At 31.8% G+C, this 20737-nt stretch overlaps 1 protein-coding gene across 5 annotated transcripts in view; it reads left to right on the forward strand.

The window, feature by feature from the left end:
- The window catches only part of LOC116851388 (b(0,+)-type amino acid transporter 1), a 95491-nt gene that overhangs the window by 50981 nt on the left and 23773 nt on the right, over positions 1–20737 (forward strand). For 3 of the 5 annotated variants that reach the window (XM_032830728.1, XM_032830727.1, XM_032830725.1), the window contains exons 2-4: positions 12025–13163; positions 14687–14900; positions 15275–15580. In XM_032830728.1, coding sequence (XP_032686619.1) covers positions 12025–13163; positions 14687–14900; positions 15275–15580 — 1659 coding nt within the window. Of the gene's footprint in view, positions 1–5042; positions 5370–12024; positions 13164–14686; positions 14901–15274; positions 15581–20737 lie in introns of those variants that run through there. The other 2 variants (XM_032830726.1, XM_032830729.1) reach the window with 2 other exon arrangements.

Below are 20737 nucleotides of genomic sequence, written 5' to 3' on the forward strand. Positions count from 1 at the left end.
ATATCAGAGTTAGGTAAGTTAACTTTTTTTTTTAAACTAAGTTAAGTTAAAGTTAATGGTTTTGAAAATTTAACTTAGTTAAGATAGAGTTAACCCATAATAAAATTAATTGAATTAAAAGTTAAGTTAATAAAAAAAAGTAATTAAAAAGTTAAAAGTTAAATTTGTTGCATTTTATAACTTCAGGGTTTCAGTTTTACAAATAACGGAAAAAACATCTTATTTGTTTTGCTTACAGATACTTATTAAATTTAAATAATAAAGTTTTTTCAAAAGGACTCCTAATCATGTGAAAAAAGTGGTTTCAGTCTAATTGATTAAAACTATGATATTTTGTAGCTTATGAGGTGCTGATAAAAAATCTTCAACAAAAAGTGTGAAAAAATGGACGGTTTTTTTTTCTAGCGCCATTAGAAAGTTGCTATTTTAGATTTAACCGAACCTTTATCTACAGTACACAGATTATTTTTTTAACTACCATATATAGTATATATATAGGCATATATAGTATATATATATAGTATATATATAGGCATTTATAAATAACCATACGTGTATTCATTATTGAATAGATTCATGTCTCAGTGTGTGTATGTAGTGGGGCAGGGGGGATGTAATATGGGTGTGTATTGGCATGCGTGTATTTGTATCAATAGTTATTCTATTAGTATGTCTGACATTATTACGTCCAAAAAATTGTGTGTGTGTGTGTGTGTGTGTGTGTGTGTGTATGTACGTGCGTACGTGCTGGGCGAGTTAAGTTACACATACACACGTACGCACGCATACACACACACACACATTTTTTGGACGTAATAATGTCAAACATACTAATAGAATAACTATCGATACAAATACATGCATACCAATACATACCCATATTACGCCCTCCTCCCTCCCGCGTCACATACACACACTGAAACATGAATCTATCAATAATGGACACACATAGTTATAAATATCTATATAGTTAAAAAGTAATCTGTGTACTGTAGATAAAAGTTCGGTTACTTAAAATAGCAACTTTCTAATGGCACTAGAAAAAAAACTGTCCACTTTTTCACACTTTTTGTTGAAGATTTTTGATCAGCACCTCATAAGCTACAAAATATTAAAATTAGTTTCAATCAATTCGACTAAAACCACTTTTTTCGTATGATTAGTGCAGGGTCCTTTTTATTAGACATTTTTCCTCGAAGATTGTCAAAAATGAGCTCTCCTGCATTGAACAGCCTTCCGACGTCTCGTGACACCTTTATGGCATGACTAACTTCAAGATAGATAGATAGATAGATAGTTAGATAGATAGATAGATAGATAGATAGATAGATAGATAGGTAGATAGATAGATAGATAGATAGGTAGATAGATAGGTAGATAGATAGGTAGATAGATAGGTAGATAGATAGGTAGATAGATAGGTAGATAGATAGGTAGATAGATAGGTAGATAGATAGGTAGATAGATAGGTAGATAGATAGGTAGATAGATAGGTAGATAGATAGGTAGATAGATAGGTAGATAGATAGGTAGATAGATAGGTAGATAGATAGGTAGATAGATAGGTAGATAGATAGGTAGATAGATAGGTAGATAGATAGGTAGATAGATAGGTAGATAGATAGGTAGATAGATAGGTAGATAGATAGGTAGATAGATAGGTAGATAGATAGGTAGATAGATAGGTAGATAGATAGGTAGATAGATAGGTAGATAGATAGGTAGATAGATAGGTAGATAGATAGGTAGATAGATAGGTAGATAGATAGGTAGATAGATAGGTAGATAGATAGGTAGATAGATAGGTAGATAGATAGGTAGATAGATAGGTAGATAGATAGGTAGATAGATAGGTAGATAGATAGGTAGATAGATAGGTAGATAGATAGGTAGATAGATAGGTAGATAGATAGGTAGATAGATAGGTAGATAGATAGGTAGATAGATAGGTAGATAGATAGGTAGATAGATAGGTAGATAGATAGGTAGATAGATAGGTAGATAGATAGGTAGATAGATAGGTAGATAGGTAGGTAGATAGGTAGGTAGATAGATAGGTAGATAGATAGGTAGATAGATAGGTAGATAGATAGGTAGATAGGTAGATAGATAGATAGATAGGTAGATAGGTAGATAGATAGGTAGATAGGTAGATAGATAGGTAGATAGGTAGATAGGTAGGTAGGTAGATAGGTAGATAGGTAGATAGGTAGGTAGATAGGTAGGTAGATAGATAGATACATACATACATACATACATACATACATGCATATATGCATCATGCATACACACATACACACACACACACACACATACACACACACACACAAATACACATACACACATACACACACAAATATACATACACATACACACACACATACATACATACATTAATGTATAATACTACATGCTAAAGCTATTTGTTAATTAATGTAGTTTCTGTATTATCTGATAAAACCTGTTTACGTTCTTTTCTCTCTAAATAGCACATGATGTTTTGTGGATGTATATTTTAAATCTACAGATTATGTCTATATATCCGTGGACACAAATGAGACTTAAATAGGATGTTCCTTTTTAATCCAAATCCAATATCCAAACCAATTTTATGGACATTCGATATATATTCAAGTTGAAATTAATGACTTTTTTATATCAATTTAAAGAAAAACATTTGTTTTTTCTTATTGAAATTTTGTTTGAAATATTTAAAAAATTTTCTTTAGTTTTATTGTTAAAAATATTCTATCAATATTACAATAAATATTTTTCACACTTTTGTATAATAATATTTAATATTCATGAAAAAAGAAAATTTTTAATCAATGACGAAGATAGCAAAAGGCAGTAAAAAGGCACGGATATTAGAGTGCAACCACAAATTATTTTTTATATATAGTCTAAGTATAGTATATGGAATACATCAACTACCAAACGCGTTTCGACCACAAATGGCCCTCCTCAGTAGTGTGTAATACAATAATTACAATAATAAAATACAAACAAGTAGCTCGCATCAAAGTACAAAGTGTTGGTCAAAATAGAGCGCAGATCAAAATTTTCAATACTATCATTTAATATTAAATAAAGTTATGTTAACCGAGAAATAATTTTTGATGTTACAAGTCTAATATTTACATATCATTATTAATTAAGTATATTTTAATTAAGAAATATCGCTTGCCGCTTATAGCACATGTGATTGCATTTTATTTGTGCCGACCAATTTAGAAAATTGATCGATATGATTAATGCGATTATATTTTAATGTTAAAATTATTATATTAAATAGTTATTGTAATATTAAATGGTAAAACTTTAGCATGTACATGCAATATTTATCTGATTTAATATATACTAATCTCGAAAAATTTCGTTACATTCATACTTCTTTTGTTAATAATTTTTTAATAAACAATGAGCGATGGCTGAAACCTTTTTAATATTACTGAGGAAGGTGAGTTCTATAACATACACCATCATGAAGACCATTAAAAGTGGTTAGGTAAACTTCAGTTTTACCACTATACTATACGTACTATATCAATATTTAATGCATATCGATTGTTGTTGCATTATTTTCCATATTACCAGTAAATATATCATTAGAATGTTTTGTGAGCATTATAAGGATATATTATATAAAATATAACTCATAATGCTATCTCTAGAATCACTACTTGCTGCACGATCTTTAAAGTCAAGCAACAATCGAGCATGCCAGAAGGAGATGATGACCAATCGCTGTTCAAAAAGAATCAATAGATATATATAATCAACAGATAGATATAACATAGTAAAGAGAATCAACAGATTCGCGATATCCCGTAGAAGGTGCTTTGGGTATCTTTGCATACGTCTGATAGAGATAGAAACAGTCGACGTTTGAGTGACGATCGAAACCATGGTAGGACATACACAAACGTATGAAATATGACACAATATATGGGTACTAGTGTATGGATACTAATATTTTTTATCTAAAGTAGTTTTTAAACCATTTTCATTGAAATTACATACACATATATTTTAAATCATTAAATCTTTATTAAATTTATTTTTCAACAAACTAAAGAATTATTAAATCGAAAGAAATATTTTTCTCTGTGTATGCTAAACTCTTTTAGCAAGTCCTTCTTTAAGCCTTCATAAAAAAAAAACAGCAATAAGTTACTAATTGAAACCACGGAAATCTCTTAAATGGACTCTATAATAGGCCCAAAATAAATCCAGAATAGATTCGAGAATGTGGCTTTATTTTGGATATTTTATGGGTGTTTAAAGTGGTGTCAAACGTACATCCTATGGATGTTTATCGAACGAAAAACGGATCTCTTTTGGGCCGAAAATGGATATCCGATGTCCAGAAATAGACGTCCCATGAATATCCACTGAACGTTCATCTAGGTCTTCCACCAAGTATCAAATATATATTTACTTCATTTTAAGTACAGATAGTGTAACTTAGTATAACTGTAAAGAATAAATTTCAAATATCAATGCATTTGATTTTAGCTGGAATATCTCAGCTTACAGGATATATAAAACAAAAATAAAAACAGTTTTCTTATGTAATTGCACTCTAAGCAATCAATTGAATCCGACTCAGCCGATTCAGAACCTTATGCATTCAGTTGTTACAGCGATATGAATAATGTTGCCTAAGTTCACTAGTTACACGCATAAGTATAGACAGTTAACCTCGCGGCTCATGTATCGTTATACATATATACGTTTGGCGCGAGATTTTACTATATCTCTTGATCTCTGTTGAAAGAAAATGTTGCACGCAAACGAATGTTTGAATTGAATGTCGAATCTAGTGATCGATAAATCCAATTAAATACATTTTCAAGTATCTTCTTATATTCACAGCTAATGTGTGAGTTAATTTATCGAGTCACATCGTAAACGCAAAATCGTACAAATAAAATTTCGACATTTTGTCATTTAATATAATAAATCACGTTTCCGTTATTCGTGTAGTAAGTTTATATCTTTTGTTCATTGAATTACATTCGCTGTTCATTATTAGAGATTAAGTATTATCGAAAATTATCGAGACTATCGTCAGTTCTGGATAATAAAAAATGACAAAATAACAAACTAACCACATTTTATAGACTAATTGTAGATACGTTGACAATCGGAAAACTCCCTGTAAGATTATCGTTCTTTAATAATATCTAATCGGTGTCGACAGTAATAATAAATAATACGACAATTGCCATCACGTGATCATGTCAGCAGGTACCTGAACAAGGCGTAGGTTTGCTCAGCCGAGCAGTGGTTTGCTCATCGCTGCTCAGTCACGAAAGGGATGCGGCACGAGCCGGTCAGTTTTCACATCGCGCGTCCACTCTCGAGTAATTATTCACAATCGACATTTTTTTACGCGTTTGCATTTATAATCTTTGTAATAGTATTTCTTCTTGTGTTAACATTTGTCACAGTGTCTCGTTTGTTAAAATAATGTGGTGCGGATTAATCATATCGATCAATTTTCTAAATTGGTCAGCACAAATAAAATGCAATCACATGTGCTATAAGCGGCAAGCGATATTTCTTAGTAATTTAAGTTGGCAGCAAATATTGCTGAGATAATCACTACTGGCTAAGCGCACAAACTATTTGATTTTTCACTTCGTTAATATTGCATGTAATTTTAACAAAAGAATCGTAATCAGCAAATATCAAAGAGTCTTTAAGTACATTAGTGCTTAAATAATAATAGTAACAAGTGAAAACCCGTTTTATCGTTACGAAAAAATTCTTACAAAAAAACCTTTGCGATAACCATAGTTGTCGCATCCGAAATATTAGTAGCAGAAGCAGTTCTCGCGTAATAGTTTTCACGAGGTTTATGTAAGAAGCGGCGAAATCCGGAATTATTTCGAGCCTGCGTGCACCACACGCGCGAATTATACACGAGGGCAGACCACGTGGTCCAATTTTCCTTGCCGGCTAGCTCTAAACTTAGGAACCGACGTGACCCGAATATAACAGGTCTGTTCATTTCAGGTGGTACTTTCTACACCTCGCCTTCCTTTTTCTCCTTTTAGAATACGTGTCTCATTCTAAATGACGAGAAACTACAAAACTACGGTTGAAACGGATTTATTTAATCTTACTTACGCATACTTTATTCCATCATTAATAAGTGCTTAATTTTAAAAGCCAAAACTACGTGCATTTTAGTAAAATTATATCTTCTTAAAGACGTGCAAAAAATATAAATTGGATTTCGTGTATGATTTCTTTAAATATCTGAGAAACAAAAATTAATATAAAAAATTGAATTTGTTATAATTTTTTTAAGTTCTAATTTCAGTGCTATAGAAACATACAACAATTATTTCTATGAATACAAACACGAAAATTAGAGTAATTATTTGTATATAACGCTTACAGCATCGAAAATTAAATTAATCGAAAGCAAACACGATTCACACTTCATTTCGCACGTCACGCACATCAAACTTTGATGCCGACTGGCACTATTAATCGCACTATACACTAAATATAATTTTCTTTTATAATATTTCCTAATTAGCGTTTCCGAAAGCCCACGATTTTGCTGAATAAGGATGAACTTTTTGTGAGCAATTAATTTCTGCTAATGATCTATTTTTTTAGCTCTGTCTAAATCGAATATGGTACTGAAATAGAATAATAATAAATTCTCTTGCTAACATTATTGCGAAGAGAAAATAGAATTATCATAATAAATTGCATGATTAAGTTAACCGTAAAACACTAATTTGTACTATCCGTCCCAGCATAAAATGCCGGATTGAAAAGTATTGACAATTTTAATACTTCTGAATTCTGCTTTTTGATTCGAAGAAAGGGATTAAGAAGTATTAGTTCGCATTAAACTTCATCGCATTGAATGCGACTTGATATCAATGCTTCGACAATTAATTAAAATTTCATTGAATTATTATTTTTTAGGGAAAGTAAAATTTTTTGTACACTAGTTTTCATTTCTTTCTAATGCTACTTTATTTCACAATATGTACAAATTTAAACATTGAAAATTTCAAAAAGATAATAAATTTATTTATAAATATTGTAACTTAGAGCATGTTATTTTTTTGTAAACTGTACTGACAAATTTTATATTTTAAATAATTATTTAAAAAACTTATTTTAACGTATAGAAACATGTTTTAACATTGTACTTGCACTTAACCTCTCAATTACATTTGTTTTTACAAGGATATAATATACAATATGAGAGTTCGACAAAAACACATACACATCTTTGTCGTTTTTCAACTGTTTCCGCCTATAAGACTCATATTACTACTCGGCAATAACCCTATAGTGGAAAGCTATTGGACACATATATTCCCAAATCACACGCTTCTGAGGCGCCAGCGGCTTGTATATCACTGAAAAAAATGATCTTGCAGTCATAGCGAAAATTATTTAGATATGAAAAATTAGCTAAAATGGATAAATGACTAGCAAGCACTGCGATATCATATATGTTTTGTATGTAACCAATATACGTGGCAGAGACAGAATTTATATCGGAACCATTTATCAAATTTAGCAATAAGTTTCTCTATCGCTCAATCAGATTATAGCCAGTCACGCTTCTTCTAAAAGTGACTGTGGTAGACAGAAAATATTAGCAATGAGAGATACAAATGAATGTATAATCCTTACACTCAGCGCTGTTTATGTAACCCGTCCAATCTTTCTAATTGCGTTAACAAATTTTCTGCGTTCAACTGCCGTACAAACGCCGGCATAGCGCTCGGTACACTGAGGGAAAAATGTAAAGTATTTAGAAAGAAATGTTTGCTTGTAATATTTTCTTCCATATTTATTGGTTATAAAAAAATTTATCTGTAATAACGAAATATACATTTCTGTAAAATATATTTAAGTCTTTTAACTAATCGTGAGAAACAAATTGTTTAACTCTTGTTGAAAAAATTAATTTACTTCAGGCAAACGTTTATTTGTTTATAGCAATGATATTTAGTTATAACAAGATTAATATTTGTAACTAAGCATTTATTTTCAGAAATCAAATTTATTTTTTAGAAATAAATCTTATTTGCGTGGATCCGAAGTTAATTCCGGCTGTTCTATTTAGGATCCTTTACGTGTTATTCGTATATCGGAGAACACTGATTCGCATTGCATCATGTAATATGGCGAAATAGTGGCGATACATTGTCGTTTCGTGGTAACAGTGACAGTGATTATCGTTTAGTGATTATCGTTTATATGATTTGAATATTTTGACAACAAAATGAAACATATTGTGGAAGTATTACATTTAGAGCGTAAATATTTTTAAATAAAATATTTATAAAAATAGTTAATTTATAAAATATAATTTATAAAATTTATAATTAAATATAATTATTTTATAAATATAATTAAATATAATTATTTTATAAATATAATTTATAAAATTAATAATTACTTTATAAAAATATTTATCAATATTTATAAAAATATTTATAAATATATAAAGATAAATATTTATAATATTATCAATGTTATAAGAAAATTATAATTAGTGCTTCGACTACATATGAGGACAATAAGAAACACTTAGTATCAGTTGAAGAAGTAGCGCAGCAGCTAATAGACTAGAAACGTGGAGATATCTGAAGTTCTCGAGTTCGCGTCCGACCAGTACTGAGTAAATTTTCAGCTGTAGAAATAGTGAGAAATCATTAACAAAAGAGCTAAGTTTCATTTAAAATCAAATAAATTAGAGATTTATTTCTGTAAAATAAGCCTTTTACATTCTACAAGTAAATTTTCAAGTCTTTTTTTTCTCAGTGTACTATCTTAGTACTACAGCGATATACTTTAACTATATTTTTCACACAGATGGTTTTAGCGATTCTTATTTTCATCAAACATAACAATTCATATATAGTTACGAGGCCTAAGTTTTCCTGCACATATTGCTATAATATTGCTGCTAAAAATTTTACGTATCACAGACAATTTTCTAGCAGATATAAAAAATAGCGATCCATTTTGACTGTAACATTTAAAATTCTAGCTGGACCAGTAAAACATTTTTTTGAGTGATATAAGCTGCGAGTAGGTCAGAGCAGTAAGTGTCCACTAGCAGCAAGCTGAAAATCGGCCGAGATATACTATTTCTGCCGAACTCTGCATTTAGTATTCAACGATGGATAATAAATAACATAAAACATGTGTAGAATATCGAACCTGATCGGCAGCGATATAATGAAAATTATAAAATCTGTGGCACAATTTAAACGAATATAAACTTTCACATTACAAAAAATTCACTTTGCTGAAAACATTCTTCGCTTTCAATCGCAATTGATAACATTCGAACAAATGTGAACCGTCGCGTTGAAAAATATTTACTTTTTCTACTAATTATTTTCAGATTCAGAGGCATACATGATTTTCACGTTCTGTTCCCAGTATCGCACTGAAAAGTATTGACCCACGATCCAATCCGAAATTATTGCAAAGCAGAATTTATTACAATATCTTATGAATGCGAAACAATACTTTCGAATAAGATATTTTATGCAGGGGTATATCAAATACGCGTATCAAGTATTATCTAAATGTGAAAATTGATCATATGTTTGAAAAAGAATGTTTGGGAATAATACGAGTTTTTATTTAACTGTAAGCCTTTACGCGATTCTAATTTATTTGATAAAAAAAAATTCGACCAACTCAATATATTTTATGAATCGACTGTGTTGATCATTTTCAAACTTTACTACTTCGTGAAAGAATGAGATAGATCTCTCGTTGTTATAAAAAGTAAGACAAGTTAGTTGTTTGAAATTCGGAGAGAATGCGTATATATTATCGTTTATTGTTGTTCTGTTTTTCAAGATCGTTAACATATCCTATCTGATCCTTGGAAAGAGTAAGAACACAATAAGCAAATTTGTAACATACAATTCCAAGATATTTGAAGTAAATAATCGTAGTCTTAGTTATATGGAGCGTTATACACACTGTGCTATATATATATATTGCTATTATAATTAAGATTAAGAAATTATTTTCCTTGCATTCTTACGCATGTAGGAAAAAATGTCTAGCATTCTTGCGCAAAAATTATCAAGTATTAAGACCGCATTTAGAAGAAAACGAATCAATAAATAATAAATAATAATTGATGATTAATTAATAAATAATTAATAAATTCCTATATACCTGAATATTTGATAAAATCCGAGCAAGAGAAGAAACTGGTGAGTATTGCAATGTGTGTCGGCTACACTGGACGTTTCCCTCTATGTATAAAGTTAAAAATTGTATGCTTAGTGGATAGAAAATTGTAACACGGTTTTATCTCGATAAGTCTCGTGATGCATGCCGTATACAATAAAATTTGTTTTTTAATTATTCTCAAAAGATAATTTTCCTATTACAACTACAAAGTAAGGCCAATAAGAGTCATAAAACTGGTTAGCGGTGTGCAAAGCTTTAATATATGTACACTATTAGATGACCGAACTTACAATTAATTATCATAAACGTTTCGGTTCTCGCTTTGAACCTTTATCAGTATATTACTCACAAAAAATTAGACAATAATTATAATTAAATAAATATTTGCGAGAAAAACAGTCATCAAGAAGTACACACGCTGAATCCGGTAAAAAATGTAATATAAGATTTTGTCCAAAATAATCATAAAAACATCTCTCTGTGTCCCAATAGTTAATTGTTCATTAAGGCCTTTAGAAGAGATAAATTATTTGTTTTAAAATGATTACACCTAATTATATTATATATAAATTCACATACCAACAGACTCTAGTAAGCAAATTCAGGACGACCACCAATCTCTTACAAACATATGAGTTGTTCTTCATCCGCAAATAGAACCGTGAACAATGTCAACATTCTAATACGCAACGATCTTAAATAATACAAAGTAAACAAGAAACTACAATGTTCAAATTCGTTATATTTTAACTCTATTGATAATGGGCAAATATATGTTATCTAATAAATCTGTGTTACTTTAGAGATTCAGACTTATGTTTTGTTTTTTGATATGTAACATTTCCGTAATCAACCTTTTTTTATATAAATTGGAATATAATAAATTTTTATTATAAATTGGTTCAACATCGAGTATTTCCACATTAAAATTTTCCTATTAGATAAGGAATATATTGCGATACTCAAGATAAAAATGTTGTAACCTTTTATCTACTGGTTGTGTAAGTAATCGTAGTAATAATAATAAAGCATACATAACGCAATGTTTATATTAACAACGATGACAATATTTCTTTTTAACTTTGATCTTTTTTTATGATTTTGTCGTTAATCTTATGCTTATTTATTGATTGTTAGAGTAGAGGAGAGGTTTTCAGAATATTTTAAAATGTGCTCAATTAATTGCAAGTGTCATATTCTCTTATGTGACATTCGCATCGTATTTTGCAAAAATTTTGAGCATATATTTTTTTTACCTCTGGTGTCATTAATCAAGGTGATCGTGGCAAGAGCATCTTAAAATACTGTAAAGAACTATACATATAAATGCTGTAAAATTACATATATGTTATTTTATTATATACAATTTTAATATATTATAACTTATAGTTATTAAATCCATAACATTTTTTCTTGATATATTCTATACTTTCGAACAAGATGAATATATATATGAATATATGATGTATATATATATATGAATATATGAATATATGATATATATGAATATATGATGAATATATGATGAATATATAATATATATATATATATATATATATATATATATATATATATATATATATATATAAAATATGGAGATTGCAAGTTAAAGTTTTATAAAAATCGTGTAAAAAGTACATAATGCTCATTACTTAATAATGCTCATTACTTACGAGCACATAATGGTCATTATTTAAATATACAGATCTAAAATAATTTGGAAATCAGGTCTTTGATTCCGACTGTATAACATATGCGAGAATTATCAAGTATCGTATCGATAACGAAATAAATTTTTTGTTCCAGCTACCGTGGGACATGATCCGCAGACGAGCAATGGTGGTCAGTCACAACTATTGCAGCAACAACAACAGCAACAATTGCACTCCGGAAGCACTTGGTTGGGGAATAATGCCGGCGATATCGGGAGCGGACTGGTCTGTCGATCATCGACGGGCAGATCGATCAACAATGGCAACGGTTGGGAGAGTGGTAAACTGGCGACGTTACGTCATCCTCAACAACAACAGCAGCAACAGCAACAAAGCCAATCTGGGAGTGTGGGGGATGACGAAGACGGGGGTGGAGGGAGCGGAGGGGTGGAGGGGACGGACGCAGAGGAGAACAACGCTGTTCACCTCAAGAGACGGGTGGGACTCGTCAGTGGGGTGGCTCTAATCGTCGGTACAATGATCGGCTCCGGGATTTTCGTCTCGCCGTCGGGTCTGCTGCTGCGCACTGGCAGCGTCGGCGTGAGTTTCCTGGTGTGGACCGCGTGTGGTCTACTGAGTCTGTGCGGCGCCCTTGCGTACGCCGAGTTAGGCACTATGAACACGAGCAGCGGTGCCGAATATGCTTACTTCATGGACGCGTTCGGCGCGCCGCCGGCTTTCCTATTTTCCTGGGTATCTACCTTAGTGCTGAAGCCATCGCAGATGGCCATTATTTGTCTGTCATTCGCTCAGTATGCCGTCGAGGCGTTTGCTGCCGATTGCAATCCTCCCGATGAGGTCGTCAAGCTCGTCGCTTTACTGGCGATCGTTCTGATACTCCTTGTCAATTGCTATAGCGTGAACCTGGCAACCGGCGTGCAGAATGCCTTCACTGCTGCCAAACTGATGGCGATACTCGTCGTAATAGTTGGGGGTTCATACAAATTGATACAGGGTAATACTCAGCATCTACAGACGGCATTTGATACCATCGACGGCAGCACAATCAATATTGGCCGCCTTGCCACTGCTTTCTACACCGGCCTTTGGGCCTACGATGGCTGGAATAATCTCAACTACGTGACCGAGGAGATCAAGAATCCTTCTAAAAACTTGCCCAGGTCTATCATGATTGGTATACCCCTTGTCACGCTTTGCTACGCGCTCATCAATGTCTCCTATTTGGCTGTTATGTCACCCTCCGAAATGATCGAGAGCGAGGCTGTGGCGGTGGTAAGTGTAATCGATGAATAAAGTAACGAAATTCGCTTGAACGATTATACAGGGTCGTCAAGATAAATCCGGAAAAACACTATATAAATAAAACACAATTAAAATACAGGAAAAGTATCAATATATCGTAATTTGGTATCAACGAATATAAAAAAAATGAAATTATGCAATGTAGCCTCCACGATCTTCTTGAGCCTGGATCTAAAGCGGCTGTAGGCATACTTGATCTCCTCCTTGTCCAAATGTGTCATTATCTTCATGATGGAGGACTTCAGAGCATCTTTGGTATTGTAATGCTTTGCATTGACCTTTGCCTCGACCACGCCCCATACGTAAGAATCAAAGGGGTTGAAGTCGGGATTAGATGGAGGCCATAAGTCGGGGGATCAGCGGTAGGGCAAATTGTTGTAAAGCCAAATCTGAGTTTTTTGTTTTGTGAGGTAGTGCCGAGTCCTACTGGAACACATATTGCCTTCCAACGATTATTTTATCCATCCAGGACTTTACAATCGTCTTTAGCATGTTGATGTAACCGTCGGCGTTCACCTTCAAACTCTCTTCGAAAAAATGGAGCACCATGACGTCATCAGATCGCTTTCTGTGTATTACCCGGTCAGCAGTAACCTTCTCTTTGTTGTCGGACTCTCTGAACTTCTTGGCTATGGCATAAATTTGCGTCTTTTTGTAGTCAAACCATGCGATTATTTTCGTAAGCGATTTGCTGGCGCGAAACGTTTCGAGTATCATCGTCCTCCGCTCATATTCTCAGTTCATTACTGGTTGTTAATTGTTCAGTGATTGTTTCTTGACTGACTTTGTCGAGACGCGCCACAAACGCGATATGCATTCAAAATCGGCGCTGATGTCGTCGCTATAAGTAAACAAGTTAAATTTCCGGATTTATTTCGACAGTCCTGTACTTTCCACGAAAGATTAAAAAGACATTTCTCTTGCAAGAAGCAACGCGTTAAAAATGATAGAAGTAGAATTCTTTTAATTATCTCTGATATATGATACTTGAGGTTTTTACGGTGTAAAAAAATGTTTGATTTGGCTTCTAAGTTGATGATGTGTTCTTCGTGGATTTGTTTCGATTGTTTCGTGAATATTTCATTTTTTTGGAAGGGAGGAGAAAGGGAGAGGAGGAAGGGAGGAGAAAACAATGAGAAATTGTTCAACTTAAAGATGTTTCAGCTTGTTTCTTTCCTTGAAAAAGTGAACCGTAAAATCGTTCAATAACAGAATAATTTCAGTATATTTTGAATTTTAGTATAACTTTTAGGAAAAGTTACTTTAAATTGTTCAAATTATGGTTAACTATAAATTTAAAATTTATAGTTAACTATAAATAATTTTAAGTAATTTTAAGCAATTTTAAGTTAATTTGAACATCTTAAAGTAATTTTTCCTAAGGGAATTTATTTTACCATACCCTATCATATCTAGGAATTGCACGTTATTTGCATATTCCAAGCGATATATTATTTCTATGTATGATAATTAAACTATTTTACGTTTTGCAGACGTTCGGCAATCGAATACTGGGTGTCATGGCGTGGCTGATGCCACTCTCCGTGGCAATCAGCACGTTTGGATCTGCCAACGGCACTTTGTTCGCCGCGGGTAGGCTTTGCTTTGCTGCGTCACGAGAAGGACACTTGCTCGATTGCTTGAGCTATGTGCACGTGCGACGTTTCACTCCTGCCCCAGGCCTCATCTTCCATTCCCTCGTAGCAGGTATTACGCAATGCAAGTGATTCGATCGTCTTGATTGTTTCGGGTGGAACAATTGCGTGTTCTAAATCGCGTGATCATAGTAGATTTCCTTCGGTTCTTGTGATCATTTGTAAGTGACCATAAAAGATAAGAAAAATTAGAGAAACATAAGTGACAGTAACTGATAAGACAATAGATCTATAATATCTGCTTTCATCTATTTTTAATATGATTATGATTAACGTTTAGATAGAAAATATAAGCTTTGAATTAAAAAAAGTCTAAAGTGAAATTTTAAGGAATTTTTAGTAAAAATTTTCATTGAAATTTGGAAAGTGTACATGTAAAACATATGCATAGTGCATATTTTAATAAGACTACGCTTAATTACGCAGGCGCGATGGTTCTTTCCGGTAACATTGACTCGCTGATCGATTTCTTCTCGTTCACCGCTTGGATATTCTACGGCGGCGCAATGCTAGCTTTGTTGGTAATGCGGAAGACCAGGCCCAATCATCCGCGACCTTATAAATGCCCATTATTAATACCGGTGCTGGTGCTCGGCATTTCCGCGTATTTGATAGTGGCGCCGATCATCGACAAACCGCAGATCGAGTACCTGTATGCGGCCGGCTTTATCGGTGCGGGCATGCTTGTCTACCTCCCATTTGTCAAGTTTGGATACGTGCCCAAATTCATGGGTAAATATTCGATGTTACTTAATATACGATGCGTGTAAATGATGCTCGATTCACTAAATTAATAGACGACCAAAAGTTTTACAATATACTCGGGAAAAAAATATTTATATAGGATATCTAACAATTAAAGGTATAACATTCATACAAATAGTATAGGTCAAACTTAAATCATTTTGTAAAAATTTCGCAATAGTTATTAAGAAATTAAATAATATGAACAAATGAACATACGGCAAGCGATAAGATTGATTCTATAGAAATGTTTAAAAAAGATGACTTCTCTTTAACTTGGAAAAAAAATCTTATTTTTTAGGATCTCCTAGTAACGATGAAAATTAGCTGATAATGAAAGACGTGCTTTGTGTCACATGTTGCTCGCTGCGTTTAGGAAACATTAATTAAAAAAAGTTGGCAAATAATTACGCGCGATCGTTAATCAATCTTCTTTAATTAATCTTCAACAATCTTTTTTAAACTCCAAAGTTTTCGCGATTGTTTGCAAAATGATAGAGGAATTTTGTGTTTGGTTTATCCTAATCTACATGTACATAGGTGTTTTCTTATCTACTGTCAGATACTTTGTGTATGTCCACATCGAAAAAAATGTTACATAAGTACAGTTGAAGTGAATGGTTATGTTTGTGGCAGCTTGTGATGTCAATGTTTAATTGAATAAAATTATCTTTTTTTTCATCTAACAGCTTTTTTCACATGTGGAGATATACAGGGTGTCCCAGACTCTCCTCCGCATATTTTGTGGAAATGTAAAATGAGTTAAAGTGAACATAAAAAGTCCTATATCCTTTCGCGATGTTCGCAATAATAACCGAGAAATTAATTGTAAAAGATTAATGAAAAACGCACGCTGAATGGTTGAGAGAGGAGCGCTCGCGATCTAGTAATATAGCAGGCAGATGACAGCGCACAGTTTATATCGCTATGATCCTACGTCTTGCCGCATCGCGCTGAGGCGAGATGTAGGATATAAGTATAGGCAATGGTGCGTTGTTTTTCCAATCACCGTGCGCAGACATCTATGCGTTATATTATTAGGCCGCGAGCGCTCCACTCTCAACCATTCAGCGTGCGTTTTTCCTTGATCTTTTACAATTAATTTCTAGGTTATTATTGCGAATATCGCAAAACGGTGTAGGACTTTTATGTTCACTTCAACCCATTCTACATTCCCAGAAAATATGCGGAGGAGAGTTTGGAACACTTTGTATAGTGTCTGATATAACACGTCTGCTCGTAAACAGATAGAACTCATTAAATTGAATGTAAAATTCTGCACCATTTTATAAACAACAATAATTTTTGAGATATTAATTAAAGAAAATTAGAGCAAATAAGTAAGTTCACACAGTAACTTGGATTGAAAGAATTCGTCTCATCATAATGCGATGGAACGAACTCTTTAGAGTTCTCATCTAAGATCTCATCTAAGATGTCTGGATCTGTTGACAATCTCTTGACAATGATAGATACATAATTATAATGCTGAATAGCAAAGGTGTTAGCATCATGTACAATCGGCATCGGAAGATGGTTTGGTTTTTTTTGTGATTTTCGGAACATATCTGTTTCGTTCAATGGAAGATTCTCTTATTGACAAACAAATTCTATTGGATACCCAGCAAACACAATAATATAACAGTTATATCGTCATAATATAACGGAATGTAACGTGCAATATAACATGTTTGTTACATGTGATATACACGTTAGTTGTAATTTTCCACTCAAACGATATTGCAACTATAAAACAGAAATATAACATGTTACTAAAATGTTATATAGCTGTTATATATATTACTGAAATGTTATATAGCTGGAAATAAATTACTGAAATGTTATATAGCTGGAAAATAAATTATTATTATTTCGTTGCAATTATAGATATTTAATTGTACGCAGGGATTATAAGTTATCACTTAAATATCAATTAATTTGTAAAAGTATTATAATTATATATTTCATATAAAAATATTTTTACTAAAGATAATAACATAAAAGTATCTTGCCATTCTAAATTAATTAGCTCTCAAATAATACAAGATATTTCAAGATCATCCTAGAGCTATTCTAGAGGTCTAGTGTCCCACTATGTCCTCAGGTATTTTATGCTATTGGAGCTATTTTCATTTATTCATTTTCATCTTTCTGTACATATTCAAATGAAAAAGATTACTATTGTAACAGTATTTTCCATTAATCAAAAAGTATATCACTTTACTTTACTATAAAAGTGGACTCCATAATTCGCCAATCCAATTTGTCTCGTTTTATGATAATCGTTATTATATATATTAATGTATCATATCTTATGTACGAGAAAGACACGAGAAAACGGAAGCTATCTAGTGAATGATCCGATCCTTAGATATAAGAATGCTATATAACATAGATGTAATGCAAATAAACGTTTGTTATATTACATATTATCAGGGTTGGGTAGTAACTAGTTAAAAAGTTAAAAGTTAAGTTAAAAAGTGAAATAGCTTTAACTTAACTAAATAAAAAAGTTGATACAGAACGATTGAGAACGATAGAATTTCTATCAATTTGTATTGTTTTCTATAAGCTCTATCGCTCGCAAGCGTCAGCATCCTATCGTATTTTATCTGGTTCTATAAGAATCGGGTTCTATTTGTATTATATAGGAAACTGACGATAGAAATTCTATCACTATCTATTGTATTCTATCGTATACGATAGCATACTATTCACATTTGTGAATTCACGAGCCAAAATCTATATTCAAAACGATAAAAAACGATAATTTTATTTTATCGTTCTCTATCAACTTTTTTTTTACCAGGGTAATTACATTTTTACATTCTTAACTTTTAACTTAACTTAGTTACATTTCATCGATAACTATTAACTTTTAATTCAATTATCTTAAAGTTAACCATGCTATAAAGATGTCGCGAGACGTCGAAAGGCTGTTCAGTGCAGGAGGGCTCATTTTCGACAATCTTCGAGGAAAAATGTCCGATAAAAATTTCGAAAAAACTTTATTACTTAAATTTAATAAGTATCTGCACTGTAAAAACTGATGTGTTAAATTTCATGTGTCCCAAATCATCCACTCTTATTTATGTATAAATTTAACATAAAACAAATGTGGTAAAAAGTAACACGCATAATATGTAAAAATTTAACATAAGAATTTAACACTTGAATACGTCAGGAACACAGTTTGTGTTAAATTGACATATGTATAATGTTAAATTAACTAATAAATAAATTAAATAAAATGTTACTTTAACGTTTGAGAGAAGTATTAATCTATGGTTTTGATGAATTGAAAATGTTAAATTGACATAATCTATGTCTGACATATTAAATAATTTAACACAACCTGTGATTTCTAATAACAGTATTCAAGTGTTAAATTCTTGTGTTAATTTTTTCCATATTATACGTGTTACTTTTAACACATTTATTTTGTGTTAAATTTACTCATAAATGAGAGTGGATGATTTGGGATACATGAAATGTGTTAAATTTAACACATTAGTTTTTATAGTGTATAAATAAAACATGTTTCCAAATAAAGTGTATATTTGTTTTTTCTGTTATTTGTAAAACTGAAACCTTGAAGTCATGAAATGAAACAAATTTGACTTTTAACTTTTTAATTACTTTTTTTAATTAACTTAATTTTTAATTCAATTAATTTCATTATAGGTTAACTTTATCTTAACTAAGTTAAATTTTCAAAGCCATTAACTTTAATTTAGTTAAGAAAAAAAGTTAACTTACCCAATCCTGCATATTATATTTTAGTTATGTTGGTCTTATATAATTATAACCTGTAAATAACAGAGAATAATAACAGTACTAAAACACAGTTAGATTGCAGTTATAAAAGAAAATTATGTAACTTTAACATTAATAATGTATAACATCTGTTATATTATGTGTTACTTCTATGTTATATAATAGTTATATTCTGTGCTTGTTGGGCAAGATGATACGTTCTGAAAGCTATAAAAAACCTGGATAATCTTTCTGACGTCGATTGTACACTCTCGGTCGGAAAGATTGGCTTTTTGTAAATTTCGAAACCTATCCGTCTTGTCCAATGAGAGAACTCTTTTATTGAAAAATAAATTCTTCCATTGGATAAGATATAGGATTTGAAACTACCAAAAAGACAAAAAACAATCTTTCCGACTGCGAGTGTCTCAGCTATTATTGTCACGAAATCGTTAACAGATTCGAACCATTTTAAATGAAACTTTATTTACTTTATTTACAGAGTTCTTATCACATTCATTAATATTGTTTAATTAATTCCTTAATAACTATTGTGAATTTAATAGAGGCTTTTCTTATTCAGTTTCCACTCTACTTGCACATGTTTGCCTTTAACTCTTATTCAGTTTCCACTCTACTTGCACATGTTTGCCTTTAACTCTTTCGCTGCAGTGAAATCCAATGCAAAAAGCGCGCAGCAGACAGATACTCTGTATATGTGACCATATAGGAACAATTTATATATAGTTTTAATATATAATTATATTTCATTTTATACAATTACATATATAGTTTTTTCCCTGAAGACAAAAAGAAATTTGGATTCGTCTGCTTTTCTGAATAGTTGACCACTTTTTCATTAAACATGTCTCAATGAAAAATAAATTGAGTCTTGCCAGAGGAAAGTGAAGATTGAAATACTAAAAAGTTTCTAATTTAGACTCTATATATATACGCACATACACACACACACACACATATACGAAAAAAGTGTAAATCCGAGCAAGCAACCTCCGCGTGGTATAATGCATAATATTAATGCCGGCGGTACTGTAACTTTCAAGTTTTATTACTCAAAAAGTATTAAATGAAAAAATACGTTATTATAGTGTTTTGGAAAGCTTTCAAGATAAGCTACAAGATTAAAAGTACAATAAAAAGTAGGAGGTTCCATTTAAAAAATTCAGTTGATTTTGGCGTAACCCTAACGCCTTCATCCAACGTCAGACAAATAGTATATTTTATGGTATTTTCGAAATCCTACAACAAATCCTACAACAAATCCTTTTATATTAAACATTTTTTCGTAGAACATACGTTTTTAAAGATACTGGGATGGGATATTTTAAAATAAACACGTGCATGTGTGTGTGTGTGGGGGGGGGGGGG

The sequence above is a fragment of the Odontomachus brunneus genome, unplaced genomic scaffold (genome assembly GCF_010583005.1).
Source record: "Odontomachus brunneus isolate Ranch 3 - 2012 unplaced genomic scaffold, Obru_v1 Obru_scaffold_174, whole genome shotgun sequence".
Taxonomy (NCBI): Eukaryota; Metazoa; Arthropoda; class Insecta; order Hymenoptera; family Formicidae; genus Odontomachus; species Odontomachus brunneus.